This window comes from Adelges cooleyi, unplaced genomic scaffold (assembly GCF_023614345.1).
Source record: "Adelges cooleyi isolate 19-005CV unplaced genomic scaffold, UGA_ACOO_1.1 ACOO_flye_CR_arks_rails_tigmint_CR_PRNA_30, whole genome shotgun sequence".
In the NCBI taxonomy this organism is placed as follows: domain Eukaryota; kingdom Metazoa; phylum Arthropoda; class Insecta; order Hemiptera; family Adelgidae; genus Adelges; species Adelges cooleyi.
Genome location: NW_026095971.1, coordinates 13,325,395 through 13,351,238, shown reverse-complemented (window position 1 = coordinate 13,351,238; position 25,844 = coordinate 13,325,395). Strand labels below are relative to the sequence as shown.

Genomic DNA, 25,844 nt, shown 5'->3' with positions numbered 1-25,844 from the left:
GAATTTCAACGACTTATTCTACCCGGTGGAACACACTTTTGGCAAAGCGTTAGGTCACGTCGATCATTACGGATTAATGTTATTACAAACGGACCTTGTATAGATTGTTATAACGAGTCTATTTATTTTCATTATTGATTATACGTTATTCATGCCGGGACAAACGGCTAGTAATAGTGCTGTCGGATATTTTTCTTTGGCTCCGTATTTAAATTATACTATGTATATATTATAGTGCCATGAATAATTATCGTAGGGGCTAGGGCTGTTATTGAAGTGCACTATAACGATTACGAAACCGGAAAAGGGCAGCACAACCGTTAATAGTTTGAGGTTTATTACACTGATAAATAATAATAAAAAGAAGAAAACAACCAAAAGATACCATTCACCACAAAAAATAATACATTTTTAAGTAGGCGTGCGTACGCGTATTTCGGCATCAGCAGCGTTCACAACAGAGTAGAATAATAATAGAACAATACCTTCTCAGCTAACGCATTGAAGCTAAAAAATAATAATAATATGGTATTTTCGGCTGACGTGCAATCCTTTTCTGATAAATTTGGTCGCAAAAACGCTCTGAATGAAAAACAATTCATTATGTCAAATTAAATAACTATCAGTTACCCTTTGACAGATATTCTACTATTCAGGACCATTCTATTAATTTTCATTATGCACGAGTAGTGACGTATGGAGATTAGCGTTCTAATATACAAGTTTTAATTGATTGTTTCTCAGAATAGACTATTCAACTGCATAAACTTTTGTTATTGTTTAATGATACTTTTTTTTACCAAAATAGAAAAATATTTGAGGTTACCTTAAATTTATATATAGAGTTATCCGTTAGCGTTTATTGTAATATTTTGTTTATAACTCAAAATTTCAATCGCTATAATGGTCATAAAAATCTTAGTTCTACGATTTAGTAAACAGTCAGCAGATTTTGTTTGGCCCACAGTATTAAATACTACTTGCTTGTTAACTACGAGTCGACATAATGTTTTTATCAACTTCAGATTTATTTTAGTACTCACATTAGTTTTGAAAATAAACGCGAGAAATCCATTAATATGTTAACATCAGTCAGACGAGTAGGTATTTCAAAACATATATTTATCGTTTTCAGTCATTTGTTCATAAATAATTTGTTAAGTATCTGCAAAGTATTTATAATCTTACTATCGCCCACGAATTTGTCAAGAAAACTAATATTATACAAAAATAATGTAAAATAACAAACTAAAAATTATACCGTTTTAATTAAGTTATTTTTTCATCCATTCAATTTAACCACTTTAAATTAAATATAAACTTTAAAGAACAATTATTTGTTAATTTTTTTTAATTATATTTTTTTTTGTAGAACATCGTTAAACAATTTTAATATTTAGTTCATTTGAAAAAATTATTTAAGATAAATTTGGTCAAAATTTATATTTTTATTAACATTAGTAACATTTATTTTCACATATATTAAAAATAATTATAGATTAGTCAACTGGTATAAACCATCTATTCTTTTCAAAATAAATTTAAATTTTAGAGTTTATTTAAAATTCATGCTTGCAAAAATTGACAGTTACAAACGATTTCCACTGTTTCACATAACTTTGTGATAAAAATAATATATTCTATTTATTCTTCATAAATAAGTGAAAACAAATTGTTGTGCTAATGTTTTACAGGGCCCGGCAGGTCCTCCTGGAAAAAATGGTTTTCCGGTATTTATTCATCGCATATTTTTCTTATTTTCGAAATGATATTATTGTTATGCGATTATTTGTTTTGGCACGTCCTACTGCAATAGCATCGCATGTTGCCACACACACGGTTTATAATACTATAATACACTTTTTCTCATATTTTGGCTGGATGAACCGTCGACATCATCACTTTGTCCAGACTCCTAAAAAACAACATGACGGCTTTTAACTTCAAATGAAATATTCATATTTTTATCTCGTATTTTGACCGAACGTTTTTTTGGCAATGTCTTCTTTATTTCGCCCACCCGGGCACACAAATACTTTAGCCGCAAACTCTGCAGTTTTTTTTTGTCAGAAACGCATAATAAACGCTTAGGCACATACACACACACGGTACTTACATACCATAGAATTGCACGACCTGCACTCATATACAAATCGACTCTGTGTGTATGAGTTTTTGGAAAAATAATTTTCATTGAATACCTTACGCTCTCCTTTGCTACTTCCCCCAGCGCGTTCGACGTCCCTGTTCCTAATCTCGTGATTTTGTAAAAACAATTAGGTTTATATGTATATATTTATAGGAAAACTCAATTCGACGGTTCTTTTATTTTTATTTTTTAGGGCCCAAGAGGAATGAAAGGGGCCAGAGGGCTGATGGTAAGAACCATCCAAAACCAAAACACAATATATAATATTAATAAAAAAAATAACACAATAATATACTATGGTTTTCACTAAACAATATTTTCTGATTTTAGTTTTAATATAATATATTGAACGGTGTTTCGTTTTCATCGGCTATTGTTTTTTGAACTTTCTTTACCGCTGGTTTTGTACCTAATATTATAATATATCTTCATTTTCTTCTGTAGTTTAAAAATTCAAAACGCTCTTTAGTAACAATTCACCTGTAGTAATACACCTAATACTATATTATGCGAAAAACCATTAGCATTTAAACAACTTTGTGGTATTCCGTACGTTTTATACATTAATAATTATGCCACCGCTTGTTACTTATACTTTGGTGTTGTAAATAAAGTATACTCCACACTCCCGTCTACTTCATATATCTATATCAATATTATTGATGGCGTGTAATGGATTCGTTCGCGACTTTTGACTTTATATAAGTATTTTATTTAAAAATAATTTTGCTTTTTCGGTATTAACTGTTCTATGTTCAATTACGAGGAAACCGAAGGAAGTTAAGGAAATAAGTTTAAGCCCAAGGCCGAACACAACTAAAAACAAATTGAAAAAGAAGACTTTCCGGTTTCCAAAGAAATACACGTGTTTCGACTACTGCGCGGATAGCTCCCAGGGAAAATTAAATACCGAATAAATAAAATAATATATTTTACTTATGTAGATGCTTGTAATTAACTTCGAGGGGAGCCCGTAGCATTTAGGTAGTTTAATATTTCTTATTTCAAATTATTGACAGATATTTTTTTTTATAGCGTTTAGTTTCATAATATTATGTATTTAATAAACTGTTATACTACTATACAATCACTTGGCGTGCATATATAACTATATAACTTTTTGTATGGCATTATATTATATAATATTCTTCGAGGGTTTGATAAAAAAAAAATATTTTCACCATAACGTATTGAATGCGTCACCGAGTTAAAATCGGACAAGGCATTACTGGCGTAGAGGGGTTGGCCTGATTAGTGTGCTTTCATAGAAATAGACCACTCTAGCGTGTATGCGGACAGTTAAATTTATTAAAAAAAACACGCTATCAGACGAGTATTTCGCTTAATTAACTCGATTTATTTTTGTCTCGTCTGTGTTCTTATGTCGGTTATAAGTCATGCACAAAAGCCACATCATCCTTAGGGTACCGAATCTACTATAGCAGTATCCTGAATTCGCTGAATAATTTATGGTTATAAAGGTGAGAAAAATAAACCAAATTTCCCGATAGGAATGATAAAGTGATAAATCAAACTTCATCGAGTAATGAACTAATTTTTTTTTTGGTTGAGAGGCGGGGGTTGGGGAGTTTAGAATTTAGTGAGATCATTTTAAATTGGGAGTAATTGGACACCTTCCTTGTACCGCTGGAATGCAATCGAGTTCCCAACACCCGTCCAAAGGTTTTTGCCGTCGGATCCCGAGAGGGCTTATCGCGTTACTGCCGTATTGTATTGTCTCTGTTGGACCGTGGAAATGGTTTCGAAACTGAAGGGAAAAAATCAAATTATTCGAGTCCCCAACGCGAACGGCGATAGAGCTTTAAATGACCCCGTCGTTTACCTTGTTTAGTATAATATATTATAAACAGCGCAAATACTGTCGTTTCACGGACCCGGAGACCATTGACCCTTATTCGGAGTAAGGGAAAGGGTTGTATACTCGTATTATAATACAATTCGAGAGTTCATAGACAGCGTCTAATTATTATTACCTCTATCTGAGCGTTTAAATCCAATCGGTTTCGGGTATAATATCGTGTTGTTCGCTGTTCGAATTTCCATCCCGAGAGTTGCAGTAAGATTATTTTTCATCCGAACGTTATGATTTTGACAAGTTCCACAGGAGGTAAAAGCAACTAAGATAAAACAAAAATATTGTAAACGTACCTCGTCAATATGTTAAGACCAGTGGCGCGTAAAAAATAGATAACAATCACGCGCCCGGGGATGATTTCTTTTATTTATTTGTTCTTTTTTTCATCTTATATTCCATTACCGAGTAAATCAAAACCAAACCAATATTGATATTGAACATTATTCTTTCCGCGGGGGAAGACTACGGCGGCGTGTAATGGTTTGCCTCGTGATAACCCGTCCTACATACGCCGCCGTTAATCCTAAGGCAATTTGTTATAGATAGGCCTTCGTACATACATTTATTGTATGGCAGTTCCTGTTTATGTAATCAACTCACCGACCCCCGGTTCGGCTTGCGTTCCATTAAATTTATTAAGACAAACTTGATTTTTGTTTTTTCAACTAGTCGCAACATGGATACACTATTCATCCTTTTCCCATAGCAGTACTACTATTGCCATCCTATCCATATCCATGTGCATGATTACCACAATTAGCTTATACATACCTCTTAAGTCTTAACTAACCGCATGCCATCGCAATTACCTATTCTCTCATTCATTTACACGTCATTCTATAATAATATTTATTATAGAGTGTGATTCGCATATTATTATGCAAATAACACATTGTTATGCCGTAATTTATTACACTTTTTAACACCATGGTTTCTTGTTTTTATATTGTTTTTTTATTCTTTGAAAAAGACAAACTACTAATACCCACTCATTATATTTTATTAATTTACATTTGTATTGTTTTGTGTGTGTTTTACAGGGTCCCATCGGCTTGGACGGACCAAAAGGCGACGCCGTAAGTCATTCATTAAAACTTAACTAATTTCGAATTATCATGTTATTATTTATATACCCTTTGGCTGTTTGTCCCCGAACCCGTCGACTTTTCAAAGTTAAAACGTATCCGTAATAGCTTAAACATTAGAAAGCACTATGGCCACTATATTAATTTTAGTAGCATCACACAGAAATTTTCTGAACAGGATGGGTTTACAGCTGGCACATGCGAGGCAATAAGACTCGAAGACAAACGTAGAAATATTTGTATACCTCCGGAGTGCTGTTATTCGGTAAAACGGCACCTAATGTACGCGACTGTGCGCCGAAGGTTAAAAGAAATTGATGACGGCGAGGGGTAAAAACCAAAATAAACTTCAGGTTGTCGTCGTTGTATGTACAGAAAATAAACATTAACGGTAGCACCAACGGAAACAACCTATTGTTTAAGACCTAGGACTAAGTGATCGCCCACTTATTTGCCGCAAATAACTGCATCCTCCCGGTGTTCTCCAAGAAAACTAATTTAACAACATGTTATAATAAATAACATATATTATAATAATAACACGGTGTCTCTGTTTTATAAAAAATAAAAGCTTTTTGTTTTGGTCACCACTATAGGAATGATACGATTAGCATAGTACACGCTATTGTCCTTTTGGACGGTCACGTTGACACGGGTTAATTTAACTACTATGTAAACAATGAGTATTTCTTATTTTTACAAACAATGGACGACGTACGATAGTAAAAAAAAAAATAATAATATTATAATTTTTATTATTATTGTATTATAGCCTTTTAGTGTCTCCGACAGGATATTAAATTTAATTATCCTACAGCCGCATGAAATTGGCACCGCGTTTAATGATTTTTCATTTTCAATGTGTATTTGTTTTTTATGGTTTGCGCACACACTAATATAATATGGTAGGTATATAGTATTTTAAACGCCTACTGAGGTGTCGGGCCAAGAGCGTATGTATGATATTTTGTATTATAAAAGCCAATGGAACCGTATCTGCACCGTCATTAGCTTGTCGTCGAAATGCAGAGTGAAAGCCTAATTTGACGGGTTTATTATAGGAAACGAGACGTTTGTACATCACACGACGACCGGCCGAAAACGTTCAACACGATATTGCTGTTAATTCGTCTATTAAAAAATATATATCGTGCATTTAATTTTTAATAGGCCGTAATACACTCTGGGCCCGTCTTATAATGCGTTATCTTGGCTTGTGTGACATCTACGCGCGCCCATTTACATTTTAATCGTTTACCATTAGCCGAGTACACAACAATAATAGTGAATGTATACGAGATCTCTGTCTCAAACAAATATACGTAGGTAGCTACGGTGGCGGATCAGCTAAGTATAGCGCATACTTGTAGTAAACAAATTATCTGGCTAACATTATTATGTAAAAATAATCGTAACGAACACCGCAAACCCGATGAAAACTGCATACGATTAGGTTATTCTAGGATATTGGTAATTACCGCAACAGAAAATCGCGTGGAAATTCCAAAAGTTTTCTCGTTTTACAGTTTATTTCGACATGGCGGTAAAAGGGATCTAAGCTTTAATGTATTTGCGAATTTCTCTGACAAAGTCTTTGCAGGCAGTAAATTTCGCAGTCATCGGAATTTGGCCACAATAAATGCTGGTAGAGTTTGAATGTAGCATTTTTCATAGCTCCTCAAGCTTTGTGCGTGCAGCATTTTTAACCCGAAAAAACGGATACATTAAAAAGCAACCAACGGCCAATTGTAGAGTTGCTGAGGCATATTAAAAGAAAATCACCCGGAGAAACAAAAATGTAACAATATAAAAAACGGCGCTCGTAAACGCTACAAGAAAGAACCGCAATTGTTATTATAGTAAAGAAAAAACGTTTGTTAATATGCCAGGAGTAATTTACTTTTAAATCAGTTTCAGTCGCGCTTTGGTTTTCTTTAGTCTCGCTTTTATTTACTTCTGAATATTAAATATTATTTTAATTAAAATTTGATTTAAAACGAATTTAATTTATATTATTTGTCTCCTGCGATAATTATTATTTTTACTGGTATTTCTGTCTTGGCTTTTACTATTTTCAAGCAATAAAATTTAAAAATATTATAAAATACCATGCACCACAAAAAATGAATACTTTTAAATTACTACTAAACAGGCTGTCATAACTTACTTTGGTAATTTATGTTTATTAACTAACCTAAAAATCATACCTGCGTCATATTCAATAAATTTAACAATTTTATTTATTAAATTAAGTTCTCTGTAAAACTATTTTTAAATAAGAATATTTTAATACTAATCCGAAAACTATACTAGAATAAATGTTGTTATCTTTGGGGATGTATTAAACGTATGCGTTTTCTTTTGATGAATCTCAACCTCTTAAGTTGTTCAAGTTTTTCTAGTTGTTTTATCGTTTTAAAACAATCAATTAAAAATGAAAGTGATTTTTTTTATGTATGGATACCATTTACCGTGTAGTCTTTATTAAACCTTATAACTTAAGCGTGTTACAGTCTATATTTGACGTGATGCATTTGTCAATGAATCGCTGATTTTAATTCGTGACTAGACTTTTAAGTTTTATTTCCAAATGGTAAACTACAGGCGGCCAGCCGTCAATAGGTGTTAAAATCTCACCATCGTAATGATTTTTTTGGATCTATTGCATTAGAGTCGGGCCATATTAAAATGAGATCCCTCGGTTTTGACGTTGAAACACAATATTGTTATTGTTTTTTCTCTGTCTCCTAGGACGTCCATCCACTACTAATATTATTGTAAAATCACGGCATTAAAATACTACAAACATCTTCAAAGCTGTTAAAACCACAGCCAGCGAGCGTTGTAACTTACACGGGCAGAATAGTTTCCTTGTGTGTATAATAATAGAAATATAGTAAACATTGTTCTTTCCTAAATTATCTAAAAATAATTTTTAACGCGGGGAGGGTATTAGTTGAATTACAGTTAGTACACTAAAGATCTTTATTATGTCAACATCGTACTTAGGCTTACGTTATTATTTTCTACCATAGTGAGGGGGCGTAGTTTCTCCGTGTCTCCTTAATGATATTGGAACTATTGACACTGCGTATAACTGGACCAATTCTAAATTAACAATCTTTTATAAGTTTTAATTTTTAACTAATAATGTGATACGTATACTGACCTAAATAAACAATATAATTTAATACTATGTTTAATAGGTTGCCTTTTCTAATTGATGTCTATTTATATATGAGTGAATTGAGCTATAATTTGTGTTATGTTATGAGTATTTTTATTTTCCATTAAAATTGTTATGTTTTAGCTTCTAATTAGAACATTCAATTATGAGTTAATATTTACTTTCGATACATAACAAAACTATCATATCATGATGGCAGTGTTGGTCATTAAAGGCCTGTAAAGCTGATGATAATGATGATATAATAAAACTAAATGTATAATGTTTAGATATTTTATAGAGTTGCAAAAAAGTATACAAAAACAAAAGAAATCAAAACTGTTTTAATACGATGTAAGAAAAACGACATAAAAACATAACTTGACTAATCGGTTGTATATAATTTTATCACTAATAGATATATAGGCTATTAGATTAAGAAATATAAAAAAAAAATTATTAGTGAAAAGATATACCTATTATGTCCTAAGCGTCCCACTACAAATAAAAGACAGTGAAACGCTGAAATATTATAAAAATATATATATGAGATCATTAGTCCGTGTTTGACGTACGTTTCTTTGTGTTAAGTACGCAAAAAGGAAAAAAACGTTTTTAACGTCTTGACGTCTCAGATTTTAAAGTCGAGACCTCGTTCGTAGCATACCGCAATAATAATAAAAATTATTAAATTTGACGACATTATTATTGTAAGTCTTTTTACGGCCATCCGTATCCGAGTCGCGAGACGAATCGTTACTAATCGTTGGCACTTGCCAAGCGCTAACAAATAAAAATGGCTCAATACTTAAACCTCGTGCTTGCGATGATAGGTACCTTATAAATTATAATAATATATGTATACCTACACACGATCGTCGTTCGGTTATCAAGTCGATGTAAACACAATAATATAGACACAAACCCAAAAAGAATGGATTTAATTGGGTGCTGTCCGGCGAAAACCAAAAAGGTTGTGTATAATTAAAGTGTTTTTGAAAATTTATTACTCCGTTTTAAATCACCGAAAACGCTGTAGAGATATCTTAATTACAAACCTCCGTGGGCATATATATTATAGATTTTCTATACACCTAATATTACACACAATGTAATACATAACTTATCGTGCGATATAGAATTTAATTACCGATTATATTCGGTAAACGGGCCCGGTGTGGGTTGGAGTAGCGACTCCTTTTTGGGACTTTAAAAAAAACCAGTTTTGTCATCGGATACCGCTCTCACTATAATAATATAACCCAATAATAATACTAAATTAACATGCAAAGCAAACGTTTGGATATTACAAAACAGAAACTTGAATCATATAGGTACCTACATGAGAAGAAACCGTTAATATCACATGGTCGTCAATACCACCGCCGTGTACACTATGTTTTGGTAGTTAAATCCAGGCCATACTGCAGATGTGATCTATCGTTGATGTTTAAGTGTCAACCGGCTTGCGTCGACTCAGCCGTAAAACTGTAAAATAACAAGTCAAAACATAGTTTTCACAGTTGACCCCGGACCACAAGCAATATTGTACGGTATACAAGCTGTACGGATTTTTATGGGGGAATAAATATTTTGGTCGATTACCATCCACCGGACATCAATGTTACGTTAGTCGAGGGTCGAAAAGGTCCATACGGTCGTAAAATTGCCAACAAAACATGATCACGTGTTTCTATATATTTTTGAACGAAAACTGAAAAATCTACTTTACTTATCGACCAGGATCGAACAATTTGTAGCATCTTTTACTTTTAAAGCGAGTGCAATTTTGTTTGTATATTATTCGAAAAATCAGCCAAAGGGATATAAAACGAGTGTATAAATAATTTATGTAATCGTGTACGAATAATCTTCAGTGTGTACTTTAAATTATGTATATTGTATGTAAATATATATATATATATATATATATATATATATATATATACTGTGCGACTTACTGTAAGCAACAAGGGTCACTTTTGGCAAATGGGTTTGAAATTGTTAACTATGCATAATTTGAAAGTGATAGCCGTTCATATAAATATGGAACCATCACTGCCATTTTAGTATAATTTAGAGTTTTGGAGAAACATTTTTGTTTTATAAAAATTTTACTTAATAAGTTAATACTTTCCTATTGAAACACAAAAAAGAAATATTTATTTAAAAATTAATCGTGGACTCAATTTACCTGCAGTCATTATTATCAAATTGTGTATATGTTGTTTCATCTACCTGTCTACTAATGTTTCGGAATTTTTAAATATATCATATTGAGAGTTGTTCGAGTATACACAAACAGAAGTTAAACGAACAACAATTCCAACCCTACGTGTAAAATATGCAGTATAAGACTTCCAAAACTTTGGTAGATTAACGTGTTCATAATAAGTGTCATTAGAATCCTGGGATTTTTAACCCGCATTTATAATGCCAAACATAATAAATTAGTTCATACTCATTCAAGTCAAACTGTGGCATTTGATTATATGTTTGTTTATGTATATACAACTGTGTCTATTAATGTAATTTAAATAATAAATATACTATTTTAATTTTTCTATAGGGTCATTCTGGCGAAAAGGGACAGAAAGGCGATTCCGGAGCGCCGAACTTTGACATATACGCCGCGGTCAAGGTAACGACAGATCATAACATATACTTAGTCTTTTTTTAATTATATCTTCCTCTGTTTCTCTTATTTCCTCTACAAGTTTTTTTTTGTATTTGTCTCCAACCCGATAAAGTATACATTTGTGTATTTACATTTTACGCTATAAACGACTATAAAACATGTTAAAAAAAGAAAAACTGAAACCCGCCTGTTTATGAATATTTTTTACTGACAGAAGAAAATGTCTCAATAGTATCGATGTACATGTTATTATTATTGAAATATTTAGTCTACAGTGGCCTTAAAAAGGTTTTAACGAAAATCAATACTGGACGAAAGCGGACAAGATTTGTTTTTAAAAAATTATTATTTACTTATGCGCGAAAGGATGCTCTAAACTTGTTTTTATTTTATTTTATGTACTATCGACCTTTTTACTAGGTACCTACTCATAATATGTCGTCGGATACCTTTCATAATATTTTGACTTAGTATATTATTTTGTACTATTACACCAAATATTGTACCGATTAAATTACAGGGAAGCAGCAGTAAACGATCTGTGACCACACTGAGAGGAGGTACTCTCGGATACGCAGAAATCGTAGCCGTTAAGGTGAACAAAATATTAAAGCTCTTGGGTGTTTTTTTAAAATATTTTTGGTTATTATTCTTATATAACAACAATACTATATAATACATATACATAGTTTCGCTGGTGTTTCTTGTAGATAATAATATGTACTTCATTATGTTTTATTTACTGTTTTTCTTTCTTTTGGCGTAAATCTATTTCTTTACTTTATTCTTGTTTTTTTTTTTTTTGTAGTAGCTAACCGCATAGTAGTGTGCATTATAGTAGTTCTTTTGTGAGAGGGCGCGTGTGTATTTGGGTGAGAGTCCGGCGATTTCTCTCTTTTAAACGTTGTTTAGAGGGTATTACGGTTGGTTTTTTTTGTTTTTCTTATACAAGAAAACCATTGGATCGAAAAAAAAAGGTTATCGAGTAAAATTCTACGTATTATTATTTATGTCTCCGAGTGTTACATTGGTCGGTTTTGCCGTATAGGGTTTTATTTTTCAATTGTATGCGAATACAACGGTAGACACGTTTTTAAATATTTTATTTTTGCATGACTTCACTTTTACCGATCTACGCGGAATCGAAAAACCGTATCTGTTGACCACGCGCCCGACATGGGTATATTATTTTGCAGTATGCATAATATCCCACGGTCTCCGTAAACGTTTGTTTTACGTTTAAATGGCATACAACGTAGGAAACGCATGCATTATTACTAGTATTTTCGAGCAAAAGTAATAACAATAGTACAATATTAAAATACCACAACGACTCTCCGGACTGGAATAACATAACTCAGGGAACCGGTGCAGTAAAACGTCTGGAGAGCACAGACGACCAGCAAGTGTCTATTAAAAGAGCTTACGATCCAAACGGAACGCGTTAAAGTTTCGTTATTAAATTACTTTTCTGTACTTTTCAAAATTAAATTTAACACTGTTAATACCCGCCGCAACGTTAACGCGTTAACGGTGTAAACTTTACAGTTGAAACGGCAAACGCGTTATGATATTAATATTATAATTCGTACCGTTACGATTATGACTATAATTATTGTTATACCCGAGACTTTTAACGACATATACTTGATCTTTCTCACAAGTTTCCTCCACGGGTCCAATTCTCTACCTACTATGATACTTTGAACTATTATTTTTATTTTTGCATGAAATGCTTTGTTTTTCTTTTTTATTATTTACGGTAGTCGGTGGCTGGTTGGTTATAGGGACTACAAGAACGTGGACATAACGTATCGGCCGAAAGCATAGTCATGGTCAAAGTGAGTACATTCTTGCATGCCAGATTCTATTTAATAACATATCAGCCGCTCGTTGTATTTATTTATTTCGTTTGCTGTGACAATAGGTTTTCTTTCGCTTTACACATTATTACAATATTCGCTCGACTAGATCAACTATATTGTACTAACTTTACGAGATAGTATCTAGTCCGTGATTATTTAACAAAAAAAAGAAACTTCATTTCGTTCGGAAAACGTACTATTTGCACTGATGTTTGAGTGGGAATTTAAAATATAATATTTTGTATTTGTTGGGTTTGACGGTTAAAAAAAAATAATTATGGCGATGAGCATACTAAAAAGTCTTCATAAAACAACACAGTGTCGAGCAAATATTGTTGTTTATTTTAACCATTCCGGTTAAATTAATTATGTGCTTATGTGTATTAATTAAAAATGAGGTTTATCGTTGAACGCGTCCAATCAGGGTCGATTGTACTAGCGCCCGCTCGCAGAACATAAAATAAATATATTATTTTATATTATGCGTAACGTTGCATGTTTATAATATTGTTATTGTTATGATTTCAAACTAACCGGACGACTTGTTTACAGGGTGAACCAGGAGAACCGGGACCGCCAGGACCGGTCGGTGCACGAGGACCCGAGGGCGCAATGGGGGTAAGTTGCAATACATATGTAATGTGTATAAAAACTGTGCATTGTAGCTCAATGTGCTCCACGGTGGAGTCGGTACAATAAGACGAAATTTAAATGATAATAAATATAATTTAACGCTGATATATCAGTATCAGTTAGGGGGGAGATGGGGTTTAGTGGTTTCTATGGGTCGTGCAGGTGGTTTCGCAAAACCATATGGTTACTATAGCAAACAATTACCATTCATTTTGTTAGCCACCCTTTGAATAGTTAATTATTAATAAAAATATTAGCCCGTGAAACAACTTTCCATAGTTTTAGCCGTTGTAAGTGGTTTATTTTTAGCAGCAACTTGGCAAGAACGTTTGGTGTGACCAACTAATGATGCCTCTCTGTGGCAAAAATGGATGAATATCGATGGTACAAATTAAAGAGTTTGATAAATAAAAAGCATGCTTATAAAGATAATAATAGTCTAACATAATATTTTAAATTATCAATTATGCCAAGCGTTTGGATGTATATAACAAAATTTATTTTATGTCAATAAATTATGGTAATTTGTAATTTTTGAAACTAGAATGTCAGTATGTCACCTGCCAAAGTGAAACAAATTTAATAATAATTAAATCAATAATTCTTGTTTCGGCTAAACAAGAATTATCGTATAATATTATTTTTTGCATAATATAGTTTTTATGTCTAGAACATATTTGTGTAAACAATGAGATTTAGTGATTTTTATTATTTCATTTTTAATTATAGCTCCTATTTTAATCAAATATTGTTTTCGTCGTTATAATTAATTTAATTTTAAATTCTTTATAATTACTTATTATCTACCAAAACGTTAAAGAATAATAATAATTTGCCAATAATAAACTGTCTATTATATTCGAATAAAGTGTTAAATTTATATAATATATAGTATACTTTTAATTAAACTAGAGCTTTTACAAATTATCAGTGATATTTTTAAAATTATTTAGGCTGTACGTATAATCCGAATAAATATGTTCACTTTGGTACGCATTTATAAAGGGCACTACTATTGAAAACTTGATACCGTCGGTTGAATTATTTCTAAAAGTTGAAACAAAATTAATTAATAATTTGATTTTCTTAATTACAGGTAGAAGGTAAACAAGGACCACCCGGAGCTCCAGGTTTGGTAAGTACTGTATCGAATTTCATCGTTTGTAATATGAATACTGAATAGCGTTTTGTTACCTTTGAAATAAGAAGTGTTTAGTACAATCCATTTACTGTGACACATGTCTACCTAACTTATGTATAATTAAGTTTTTTTAATAATAGAAAGATTAATATTAATATTTACGCGATTTGGCTACAACATATTTTTCCATAACATTAATTATAAAAATTATTTCCCAATATTAGTTGGGTTTGTTAAATTAGCAATAGCTCTAAATTTTACCTACTAGTTTCACTGAGGAGTAAAATCACAAAAGATGGGAAAAGGCATATAGACACAGTATCGAAAAGTACGAAAAGTAGCACCGTTCAAATTCCAGCGAAAACTAACACCCTTTGAGGCTTCTTACAAAAACTAGTACCGTTCGCGAATTTCTTACAAAAACTAGCACTGTTGGCAACAATGGGAACAATAGCACGAACAGTGCTAGTCTTCGTAAGAACTTGAACGGTGCTACTTTTCGTAAGACTCTGTGAATGGTGCTAGTCATCGTCAGAACTCACGAACGGTGCTACTTTTCGTACACGGGGCGTCGGTATGTAGGATGGCAAAGGCTAAACAAGCCTACTGTAAAAAGAGAAATATTTTTTCTTCAAATAGAGTAAGTCTGGACACCAAGTGGCAAGGGGAAATCGCTCGAATAAATCTAATGCTATAAGAGTTAAATAGGCGACTGGGGATCATAAAATCGCCTTATCCCACTCTGCGCTATCTCCTTCTTCGCCTTTTTTAGGAAAGTATTACTTTTCCTCCGTACTTTATCGGAATACATAACAAGGTTGGTTAATGTCGGATTTAAGAAAATTACACTATTGGTACACTTATTTCACATCAAGTCTTATACATATATTTTAGTCCAAGGAAATGAATTATGGCTTGCACAGTAGGTTTGAGAATAATATCTAGAGGGTCTTTAAAATGACTAAAGGGTTGTAAATGTACTCTTCTTGTGGTAATTTCCCCTTCGAAAATCGTACTGGGTTTTATTTGCAGAAAGAAAAAAGAGCAGCTCAGGCGTGTAATCATACACAACCCTTTGCGCCTTGAAAATATTTACTCAGTTGTGGCGTAGAATAGCTTGTCACGCACGTGAAGGGTTAATTAAATATCGTGTTATATCTATATACTTTTCCCCTTGTTTGTGCGGTTATATAATGTTTATCCAGACTATTATAAGCTAGTTAACGCTAAAATAACCACTCTATTATAAGTGTATATTTTTAACAGGTGGGTAACAGAAACTTATTAGGGTCAGATATATAGTGCACTGTATAATAACAATAATAATTATTTTAAAAAATTCCTTTATAGATTGATACTTCTTTAAAAAGAATACCATCGTTCCTTGCTATACAGGTTTGCATTTAAAAGATCTCATACTAGCTCATCGGGCAAATAATTATAAAAAAAAAACACAAACCTCCCGTAACTATACTTTGTTCCACAAGGGACTATTGTTTAAGTGCAATTTTGTAAAATCATAAAAAAAATCCCCTCTTTTGTTATAGACACTAATTTGTTTAATAAAAAATAAATTATTAACGCCGACATAAGATGGTTGTTTATGTAAAATACATAAAATATGTATTTTTATGATCTTTTTGTGTACAACCGGCTCGTTAACGTGTCGTTAACTTCTACTTAACGTATAAAACGCGGTTTTGGCATTATTAAAAAAACACATTTTTTTTTGTTGTTGTACAGGTAGGACCTAAAGGCGACCGAGGCGAACAAGGACTGCAGGTAAGGACGGCGTAGAACATCGCCATTTGAATTTTTTTATTCTAAAAACATACAAACCGCGACAATGTCTATTATTATACACACTTTGTGTTGGCGTCAGCTGAAATTACGAAATACTATCTAAGGTCAAAACATAGCGAAAAGTCGTATGAGTATGGGGGAGTGGAGCTTAATGAAATTCATCGGAGAAGCGGAGCGTACCGCCAGGCCAACGTTAATCGAAGAGAATTTCGCAATCTCCTCGGCATTAAAGTTTACACTCGGCCAGTCGTCAATAAAGTAATATGATAATTATAACTGTAAATTCTCCCCGAGCCTCCTCGGGGTTCAACGACTGTTGTCAGGTTTTAATCCGTTTAAGTCGGCAACTGTTGTTCTGTTTCGGATTTCGAAAAATCGCGTTTATAACGTTTTGTTTAACGACGATAACTTCCGGCGAAATCCTTTAAGAACCTTCGCGACTCACATAACTCCACGATTTCGTTCTCACAATTGAACTTTAATATGTACGTGTTGAGTTCGAGCGTCCAGGAATAAGCTGCCGCCATGATCGTAGCTGTGGCGCTTCGTTATAATAATTATTATGATTCGCACTAGAGTGTTTTATTTGACGACTGTATTCCAAACCTTTCTAGAAGAGTATAGAAATTAATTGGGTTTTGTCTGATAACAAACATAAATGTTATACTTATAATGCGCTACTGTTTTGTCGTCTCGACGGCTCAGTGTTTTTATTTGCCAGTGTTTTAAAAATGCATTATGCGTATGTATAACAAACAACTGGTGATCGACTTTATAGGGCACACCCGGTCTACCGGGCCCTGTTGGCGAGAAAGGCATCAAAGGCGACAAGGGTGACCGAGGCTTGACAACGACGCTGAAGGGCGATCAGTTTCCCACCGGCATAATCGAGGGACCGCCAGGACCTCCAGGACCACCTGGTAACCACAAACACTATTGATAAACTATTATAACATATCCTCGTGTTAATAGTGATATTATAACTATAATACATACTATTGATACCGTTTAATAATGTTATCCATAATATAGCATCGATAAATTTTCACTTACTATACAGTAGTTACGGATTTTTTCCCAAAACGCTTTGTTTGATTTCATTCTTATTTCACATCTTTATATTTTATTGTGACCCATTTTTAGGTAAAGTTTTAACCAACTATTTATCGCAGTTACAATTTTTATCATATCATATATTTGGTTGTATAAACTTATTTCTGGAAGAATTATCATTATAGAACTAGTTTACTTTAAAAGTTGTACTAGTAGTACTTTAGCTACTGGTAGTATTATAGTAGTAGTTATTTTATTTTTTGAAAATTTGCTTTACAATGCGTTTTAGCGAGACACTATGTTGACAGAAATGCTGCCAATAAAATCATGTATTGTACCTATTGTATTTTATTTGCCTATGCATTTTAAGGTCCGGTCGGTTTGCGAGGCGATAAAGGCGATGTGGGTCCAGTGGGTCCACCGGGACCGCCGGGCGAGAAAGGTCGAGGAAAGAGAGGCAAACGGGTAAAGGAATATATCATATAAAGCAGAATATTATCATATTACCATTATTGACACCACCAGCATAAGCTAAACTTACATTGAATCCGAATAGTCGATCGAATGCACGTGTGTCGAATCCTATTTATAATATTGGCATGTTTCTGGGGGGGACACCTAGTGCATTATTTACATTTTGCAATAGGCGTTACCAATGGAGGGATTAGCTCGCTGTCTAACGCAATCGGCTTCTCAGACATATTATGTGATATGTTTGAGGCATAGCTATTATTTTCCATCCTTTACATTCGTTCTGTTTTCATTGTAATAATATTAAATTATACATCGTACATATTAATTATTATTATGTCAATTTTACTATAACGTTTGATACTCTCTTTAGCAAAAAAAAACCTATGCATTTTAAAATAAGCCATTTAGTTTATATATAATACATATTTATTTTAAATAATAATTTTATAAAATCTATTAGGATAAGTGAAACTTCCAAATCATTTTTATGCTTTTCCGGATTCAATGTGAGAGGCAAGAGTGTCAGCATGAAACGTAATTTCTATAATCATACAAATAGATATGTTAGACCGCGTTAAGGGCATTGGTGCAAGTAAAGTGAGCATCGTGTTTCCAAGAGGCCGCATAATAATAGTAGCATAATATACGTAAATAAATTAGATAAGTAAAGCTATACGGTAAATGCATCTTTTTTAAATGCATGCGTTTTGCAACATAGCATCCAAATAAAAAAATTAGCAGCCTGCAGTAGAAAGTAGTAGTAGTCCTGTAGTAGAAATATATATAATATAATATTATACATGCACGGTCTTAGATATATGATATGTTTAGTTTAGATAAGTCTCGTAATGTAGATAAACAAAACAAAAATTGTACTCTTCTACAACGTTACTCTATTGTTGTTTAACGTTTCATCGTAAATTCTATGTGAAATGTGTTTTTGTATTGCAACTATTCTCCAGGATTACCAGGTCGCAATGGCACGGATGGGATTTCAGAACCAGGCTTACCAGGACCCCAAGGACCTCCTGGCTTGCCGGTAAGTAAACAAATCATATCGCTCGGTAATCAATTTTGGCTCGAAAGGTTAACAAAATATTTCATCGTGGATCGCCTTGTGTTTGTTTGATTTCGAAATTCAATCCTCTATATATATATATATATATAGTGTATATATACACACTCTCTCTCTATATATATATATATATATATATATAGTATATATATCTATATATATATATATATATATAGTATATATACACACTCTCTCTCTCTATATATATATATATATATTGTGGAACTTAATCTAAAAAAAAAGATGGATGTAGTCAAATAAATACCCGCGCAAAGGTTTTCTCGATGTTTGCTGTTTCAAACGAATCTCGTTTTCAATCAGCAAAGCTTATAGAAGATATTAAATAAGTCAAATAACCTAGTTAACTTTCATGTATTTACTTTCTGTCGGTCATTTCAAAGGTTAATTTAAAAAAAACGCTTAAAGCTGTGCAGCCAAAGTGGAATAAACGCGTTTGTCTTGTGTACACAATATGCAAGGCTAACATTTGAAGAACACTTGGTATTCGTTTGAGTTTTGTATAATAGCATCCACTTTATTCCACTGCATTTATTTGCAAGTAGATTCGGTTATTTATTTCGCCGTAATGCGACTGAAACAAAAACAATTTCGGATAAAATGTTTCAATGTACCACCTATACAAGTATATATATATATATATATATATTGTATGTAACAGTTTATTGCTCAGATTTTTTTCTTTCTTGATGTTAATACTTAAACCGTTTGTTGCAAGTCTCATTCGACGCCGTCGACAATTTGTTGTACCTTTATTGTTTTTTTTTCTTTTCAGGGCACGGCTGGTCCTAAAGGTGAAAAGGGCGATTACGGAGATATTGGTCCTCCCGGTTTAATGGGACCTCCAGGCTTGCCAGGACCTCCTGTAAGTATAACGCGAACGCACTTATTCTATAAACGAAAGTATAACAGAAGGCAGTGATCTTGTGAATTTCGCCATGTACTTTCAAACGTCTCGACTGATTGACGGAATTACAAACGCATTAATTTGCTTTTATATCTTTATTTTTTGATTAATTTCATTTTTTATACAGGGTTATCCAGGACAGAAAGGTGACAAAGGCGATAAAGGAGAGTCGGTGAGTAAAATTAAGTCATGTACCGCTTAAAAAATATAATAAAATAAAATAATATGCTAACCTAACCGTTTTAAATCACGTCACCGTAATAAATGTATATTAATAATGAACGTTTATTTAACATAAATGGGGTAAATATGTTCGTTTTACTTGTAAATTTACTATTTAGTCTAGTTTCAAAACTAGCTATAAACCAAATATTCAAAAGTAGTGTACTTTCGTACTTAGTAAGTGTTTTGATAGTATCCATACAACAATATTGTACATCAATAAATATTTAACCAATCGTCATTTAAAAGGCCTAACTAAATACTCAATTTATTATATGTAATAGAAAACTACTTGTAGTTTCAAAATTATTCTTTGTTTTTTAATAGGAACTTTATATGTTTAAATGTTTACTTTATTTATGTTATCTTTGATGCAGTAGCTAATTTAATTTTTAAACCAAGCATGATCTCGGCTGTGCGCCTAACCTAAAAAATACAATTTAATATTAAATTACAATAAAATAAACAGGTTTTGTATCTGAAACCTGAACATTTATTTAATTTTAATTTTTAAGATCGTGTACCTAATGGTTTTTTAGTTTGAGAGCAATAACGAACTATGTAACACACAAAAACACTTGGACTTGGGACAGACTGAGTTGGTCAAATGTATTAGGCCAGTATCTCCTGATTCTTAGGAACAACACTATAGCCAGTAGACATAACCCACGCTAGAACTATAATTAGCACAGCAACTCTTAACTAGATTGTTAGTCGATTAAGAACTATATATTATTATAGTTAAAACTGGACTAGTTGCTATATCTGAGTGTAAAACATCAAAGACAGGGATTATACCCAAAATTACAAGTTATAGCAGCCCGAGTGGCTGGAGTTTAATATAAACTCGTAGAACACATGGTAATGTTTTTTAAAACACTTATAATTACCAACACTTTTTTAAAATAAAGTCGAACGCAAACATTTTTGCAATAGATATTATATTAAAATAATATTAATACAACTCTTTTTAAAGTTCTAAAACAAAACTTCTGGAGTTTTCTGTTTTTGAGAGAATTCCTTTAACATTGATAAACATTTGTTCTAAGCCTACTTATTGCTTTACTATTGTCGAAAAGTTGCATTTAAAAAAAAAATAGGTTAATGTTACAATGCGAAATAATAGTAACAGTACCCATAATATAGTTGGATTTAGTAAAATTATGGTTAATATAGGGACAAAATAAATGTATAGTAGGAATAAGTGAATTACTAAATAATTAGTTCGGCCAACTATAAATTTATTGTGTATTTTCTCCATCACCTATCTATATGCAACATGTGCATGCATAAAAATAAAACGTTATTATCGGTCGTTTCTAATGTTTTTCTTTCCGTGCATCACGCGTGGTCAGAGAAAGTTGAATAAAAAATTTAAAAAACCCAAAAAGAAGAATCTTAAAGTCTTCGCTCGATTTATATTTTTTCCGTATAAATCATCTGGCTTGTGTCACGCGTGTGTGTGTGCATTCCTTCGGTTGGACGACGGCGCGGCGGCGGCGGCGACCAAGACTACGACGAATGATAAATTGTATGTTTTTAATCGCGCTAGGCCGACGATAAAACACTCAGAGGGAGAAAAGTATACAAGGAAGAAGAGTAATCGTCCGCATTAGCCGTATAAAACGTGCACACACACACACACACAGCTACTTTACTTGATAATATTATGTCGTCGGCCGGAACTCGTAGGGTTTCATGATTAACCTTCTGCGCCGCATACTAATGACGTTATTTTTGTTTTTCAGAAATATAACAACAAGAAGATCAGGAGACGTCAAGTGAGTAACATAACAATATTAAGCGTGAGCGATGTGAGAACGAGGAGAGGTATCAAGGAGCTGATGGTCCACATTAGCTGTTTTTTTTATTGTTACTAAAACACCGGTATCCGTTTTCGGCCATTATGCTTTTATCGATATGCCTTTGTACATGTTTGGGTATTTGTTTTTTCTTTAACCCCGACAAAACTTTACTCATAACTACAGGAAAACGTGACTTTTTTTTACCCGTAAGTCGTTTCAGACGTTTCTTCGCAAACGTTGATGGCGTTTTTGGCAAACGTTTTCCTATAGCGCGTGTATGCATTAAGGCCTTACCAAAGTACACGCGTGACGCGAAAACATAATAAGCGAATCCAAAAAAAAAACGGAGTATTCCGCAGTAAACATTATTTTGCTTCCTTGCATGAATTTATTGCGCCGAATTCCGCCACATGGCAAACAAGTAATTCAAAACTGTGTACTTCGGTAAAGTAGTATAGTATATTCTGCGGTAAAGATTCAAACGATTAGACATTAAAAATTATTACGATTATTTAATTTCGGTCAAATACCAAAAGTGATCTCAATGTTAGAAAAGCACTCGGTCCATTGAATTTGGCTCACCCGAAAATGTTTAAATAAAAATACACGGAAAACAATACAGTTAATACAGTTGTATTAACTGGTTCTTTTAATATAATCATTAATCAGTCCACCACAATTATAGTTACCTTAACTATATGTTTATTTGCCAGAAACGTTATTTGGAAGGTAAAATTACAAAATCTGGTTGTCGCTGGTGTAGCCAAACTGTCAATTGGCAACACATTTTTTCCGTGTAACTTACTTACTGTACGAAAATAATTAACTGGATTATATGAGTAAAAAATTACAATTCTTGAATTGCAATATTTTGAGTTAGTTCATGATTTTTGCTGAATTTGTGATTAACTGGTAAAGTTTCTAAGCCAAGGAACTATTTGATCACACCCTGAAACTAGGAATTTTATTCATGTTAACATTTCTCGCTTCATCATAAAACAAATTTTAAATACAATTTAATTATTGTCATCATTGTTATATACATACTATAGTCCTCGTACAAACGTTTAATTTAAAAGACAAAGAAAAAATATATATATAATGTTATATACAAACATCTCGGTTAGCACGGTTATATTATAATGGTACATTGCAAAATTGCGTCGTGGCTTACACTTGACCTTTTGTAAAACGCACATGGTCTTTATGACAAATGATATTTATGATACTCGACTTTATACGGTACTCGAGTTTATGATACTTGCCACTCCCGGCAGCAATTTGGTTCGTAGACTCGTTGAGACGTACATCCTCTTTTTTGTTGTCGCGAACGTTTAAAAGCTCACCATAGTATTAACCTATAGGACCCCTAAACCATGCATTTTTTTTGTTTTTATTATTATTGCAGTGTACAATACATGTTTTACATCAATATAACGGTGTTAACCTAGATGAGGCCCGTCATTGCTGAGATCATCCGGACAAGGGTTCTTAATAATTTATATCGTCATGTTTATTCTTATTTCATTGCTAATACCTATATGGGTTATGACTAATGAGACACAGAGACAGAATATTGGTTAGCAAAACGTAGAAATGCATTAACAGTTGACACTTATTATGTAACAGACGTTAAATTTTGGATCGGATTGTGCTCTAAACACACAAAACATCTTCCTTTGGCCTCCTCGAAATGCGCCTATACCCAGATAATTGTACTGAATTGAATGAAACAAAACGATAATCGTTTGTAAAAAATAATTTTTTCTTACTCGTTTTTATGTTTTGTAAAATTTAATTGAGCTATAAAAGTGTATTAAGCCGTAAGCGTCAGAACATTTTCTTTAAATATATAACTGTAAGACGTATAGAGACTATAAGTAAGACTATAAGACCGTGAGTATACCGTACAGATGCGCCTTAAAAATTAAATGTGTATACTTTTGTAACAACTGTTCACATCTCATAGAAGTTACGCCACTGTTTGTTCAACGCAGACGTTTTCGATTGATTGCAGAAGATGGTTTCTGTGATTAGCCCGAAAAGTTAGCTAAACCCCAATACATCAGTATACAATATCATAATAACTTGCCTTGATTTAGGAGGGTTATTGTTCAACAAAATATTACTTATTGTCAGACCTACCGCCAACGAGACCTCTCCTCTGTTAACTGATCTGCGAACATAATATTGTAATCATTATTACATGTATGAATGACCCTATTTTTTTACAGTTCCAAGGGGACGGCGCTTTTGAACCAGCAAACGAACCGGTAAGTGTATATTAAAGAAAAGAAATGCACTATATTTAATATTTGTATAATCCGACAGTTCATCTCAACCTTCAGCTGACAACTGATCACTGACGTACTTGTCTTACAAATCTAATATCGAAATAAAAAAAGGTTTTTTTCGAGAAATTTCAAATTATAATATAATGGTATTAAAAGTTTTTATTAGAAATATTATCGATTTTATCATGTCAATCGTAGGCCAAGATGAACTGGTATATAGGATTACATGACTATGACTATTAAACCCTACTTATAATGTCATTTTTTAAAAATAATTTTCAGATGGTGGGACCTCCTGGACCTCCGGGACCGTCAGGGCTTCAAGGTTTGGGTCCTAAGCATAGCGAAAAAATCAAAAAACTTTTATTAAAATAACATTGATTTTGTTTGATTAGGTCCGCCGGGCATCAAGGGCGAACGAGGCCGAGACGGAGATAAAGGCGAAACCGTGAGTATTGGCCTTTTGCTTATAATCCTTGAAATTATATTTTTAAGTTCTTGACAAATAAAATAACATATTTCAAGATGTCAACCTACAATTTTAAAATGTAGTTATAACTTAATAAAAATAACTTCGCAGCTTCGTTTAAAGATATAATATAGGAATGTATAAAACTTTGTAGGATATATAGTCTATTAAATTTATAAATTAACTAAATAGTATTAGGTTTTACAATTTACAATATTTGTAAGTACATTTGAATAAATGATCCGACATCGCACTGTAACTCATTCAAGCGAGAATTGAGAAATTAATCATTTTTTAATAAAATAAGATTTTATCACAAAACGTTACTGTTTATAAAAAATAATCTAAATTAACAAAGTCGGCGTTGAGTATTTACGGTTTTTTTTAACAAAAGCGTATTAAAATGTAAATTAAACCAATTCGTTGGGATTTGACTTTAAAGTAATGAGATTTTATTCTTACACAACCTGTAGAAAATACGGCAAACTATTGACATTTAATTTCGCGGTGTTTACACAAGACTTTTTTTTTATAGTCTTCGGTCGCGTACGCTTTTTAATTTATTTTTATCTTCATTGTCTAATTGAATGACTGTGACAAGATGATGAAGAACCATTTTCTATTATTGGTCTTCGCAACAATTCAATTAGAAAATTATAATAACTTTTTTTTCGGGTTATTCAATTAGTCCGTCATAAGCACGAACATTATTTGTTTACTGTGCCTATATACGTTCTAGCAATTCCATTTGTTAAAATGTATTTTTTTTATTGTGTGTATTAAGCTCATTTAGCTGTCAGGCTATGTTTGCACTTCACCAGTCATCAGCTGTAATGTAATGTAATTGAAAATATTATTTCCCGTTTTGTCCAGAATGAGTGATAACAAATAATTATCATCATTTCTATTTGGTTTTCTAACAAACAACAAATCGAAATTGTAAAAAGTACATTCCCTTTTTTACAATTAGTTAAGGTGTAAACTGTGCTGTCACTTTGTAAACTAAGTATTAAATTAGTGAGGTCAAAAGTCTAAACTGCATAGATATTTTCTTTTGGCTAGCCAAAAGGATGATGGATTCATTAAGTTATATTTACGAAATATATTATAGTTCAAATTTCTTTCTTTATAGTATGTTTTAAAAAAAAAACGTAAATTTGGCTTATACCCA

General features: G+C 32.5%; 1 protein-coding gene across 10 annotated transcripts in view; it reads left to right on the top strand.

Moving 5' to 3' along the window:
* LOC126839239 (collagen alpha chain CG42342) overlaps positions 1-25,844 on the top strand; it is a 76,592-nt gene that overhangs the window by 40,865 nt on the left and 9,883 nt on the right. For 5 of the 10 annotated variants that reach the window (XM_050574413.1, XM_050574416.1, XM_050574411.1 and 2 more), the window contains exons 3-17: positions 2,343-2,378; positions 5,066-5,101; positions 10,846-10,917; positions 11,435-11,509; positions 13,332-13,397; positions 14,509-14,547; positions 16,297-16,335; positions 17,135-17,276; positions 18,846-18,922; positions 19,752-19,841; positions 20,011-20,055; positions 21,854-21,886; positions 24,145-24,183; positions 24,487-24,529; positions 24,600-24,652. In XM_050574413.1, coding sequence (XP_050430370.1) covers positions 2,343-2,378; positions 5,066-5,101; positions 10,846-10,917; positions 11,435-11,509; positions 13,332-13,397; positions 14,509-14,547; positions 16,297-16,335; positions 17,135-17,276; positions 18,846-18,922; positions 19,752-19,841; positions 20,011-20,055; positions 21,854-21,886; positions 24,145-24,183; positions 24,487-24,529; positions 24,600-24,652 — 885 coding nt within the window. Of the gene's footprint in view, positions 1-1,694; positions 1,731-2,342; positions 2,379-5,065; positions 5,102-10,845; positions 10,918-11,434; positions 11,510-12,701; positions 12,756-13,331; positions 13,398-14,508; positions 14,548-16,296; positions 16,336-17,134; positions 17,277-18,845; positions 18,923-19,751; positions 19,842-20,010; positions 20,056-21,853; positions 21,887-24,144; positions 24,184-24,486; positions 24,530-24,599; positions 24,653-25,844 lie in introns of all 10 variants that reach the window. The other 5 variants (XM_050574412.1, XM_050574415.1, XM_050574414.1 and 2 more) reach the window with 5 other exon arrangements.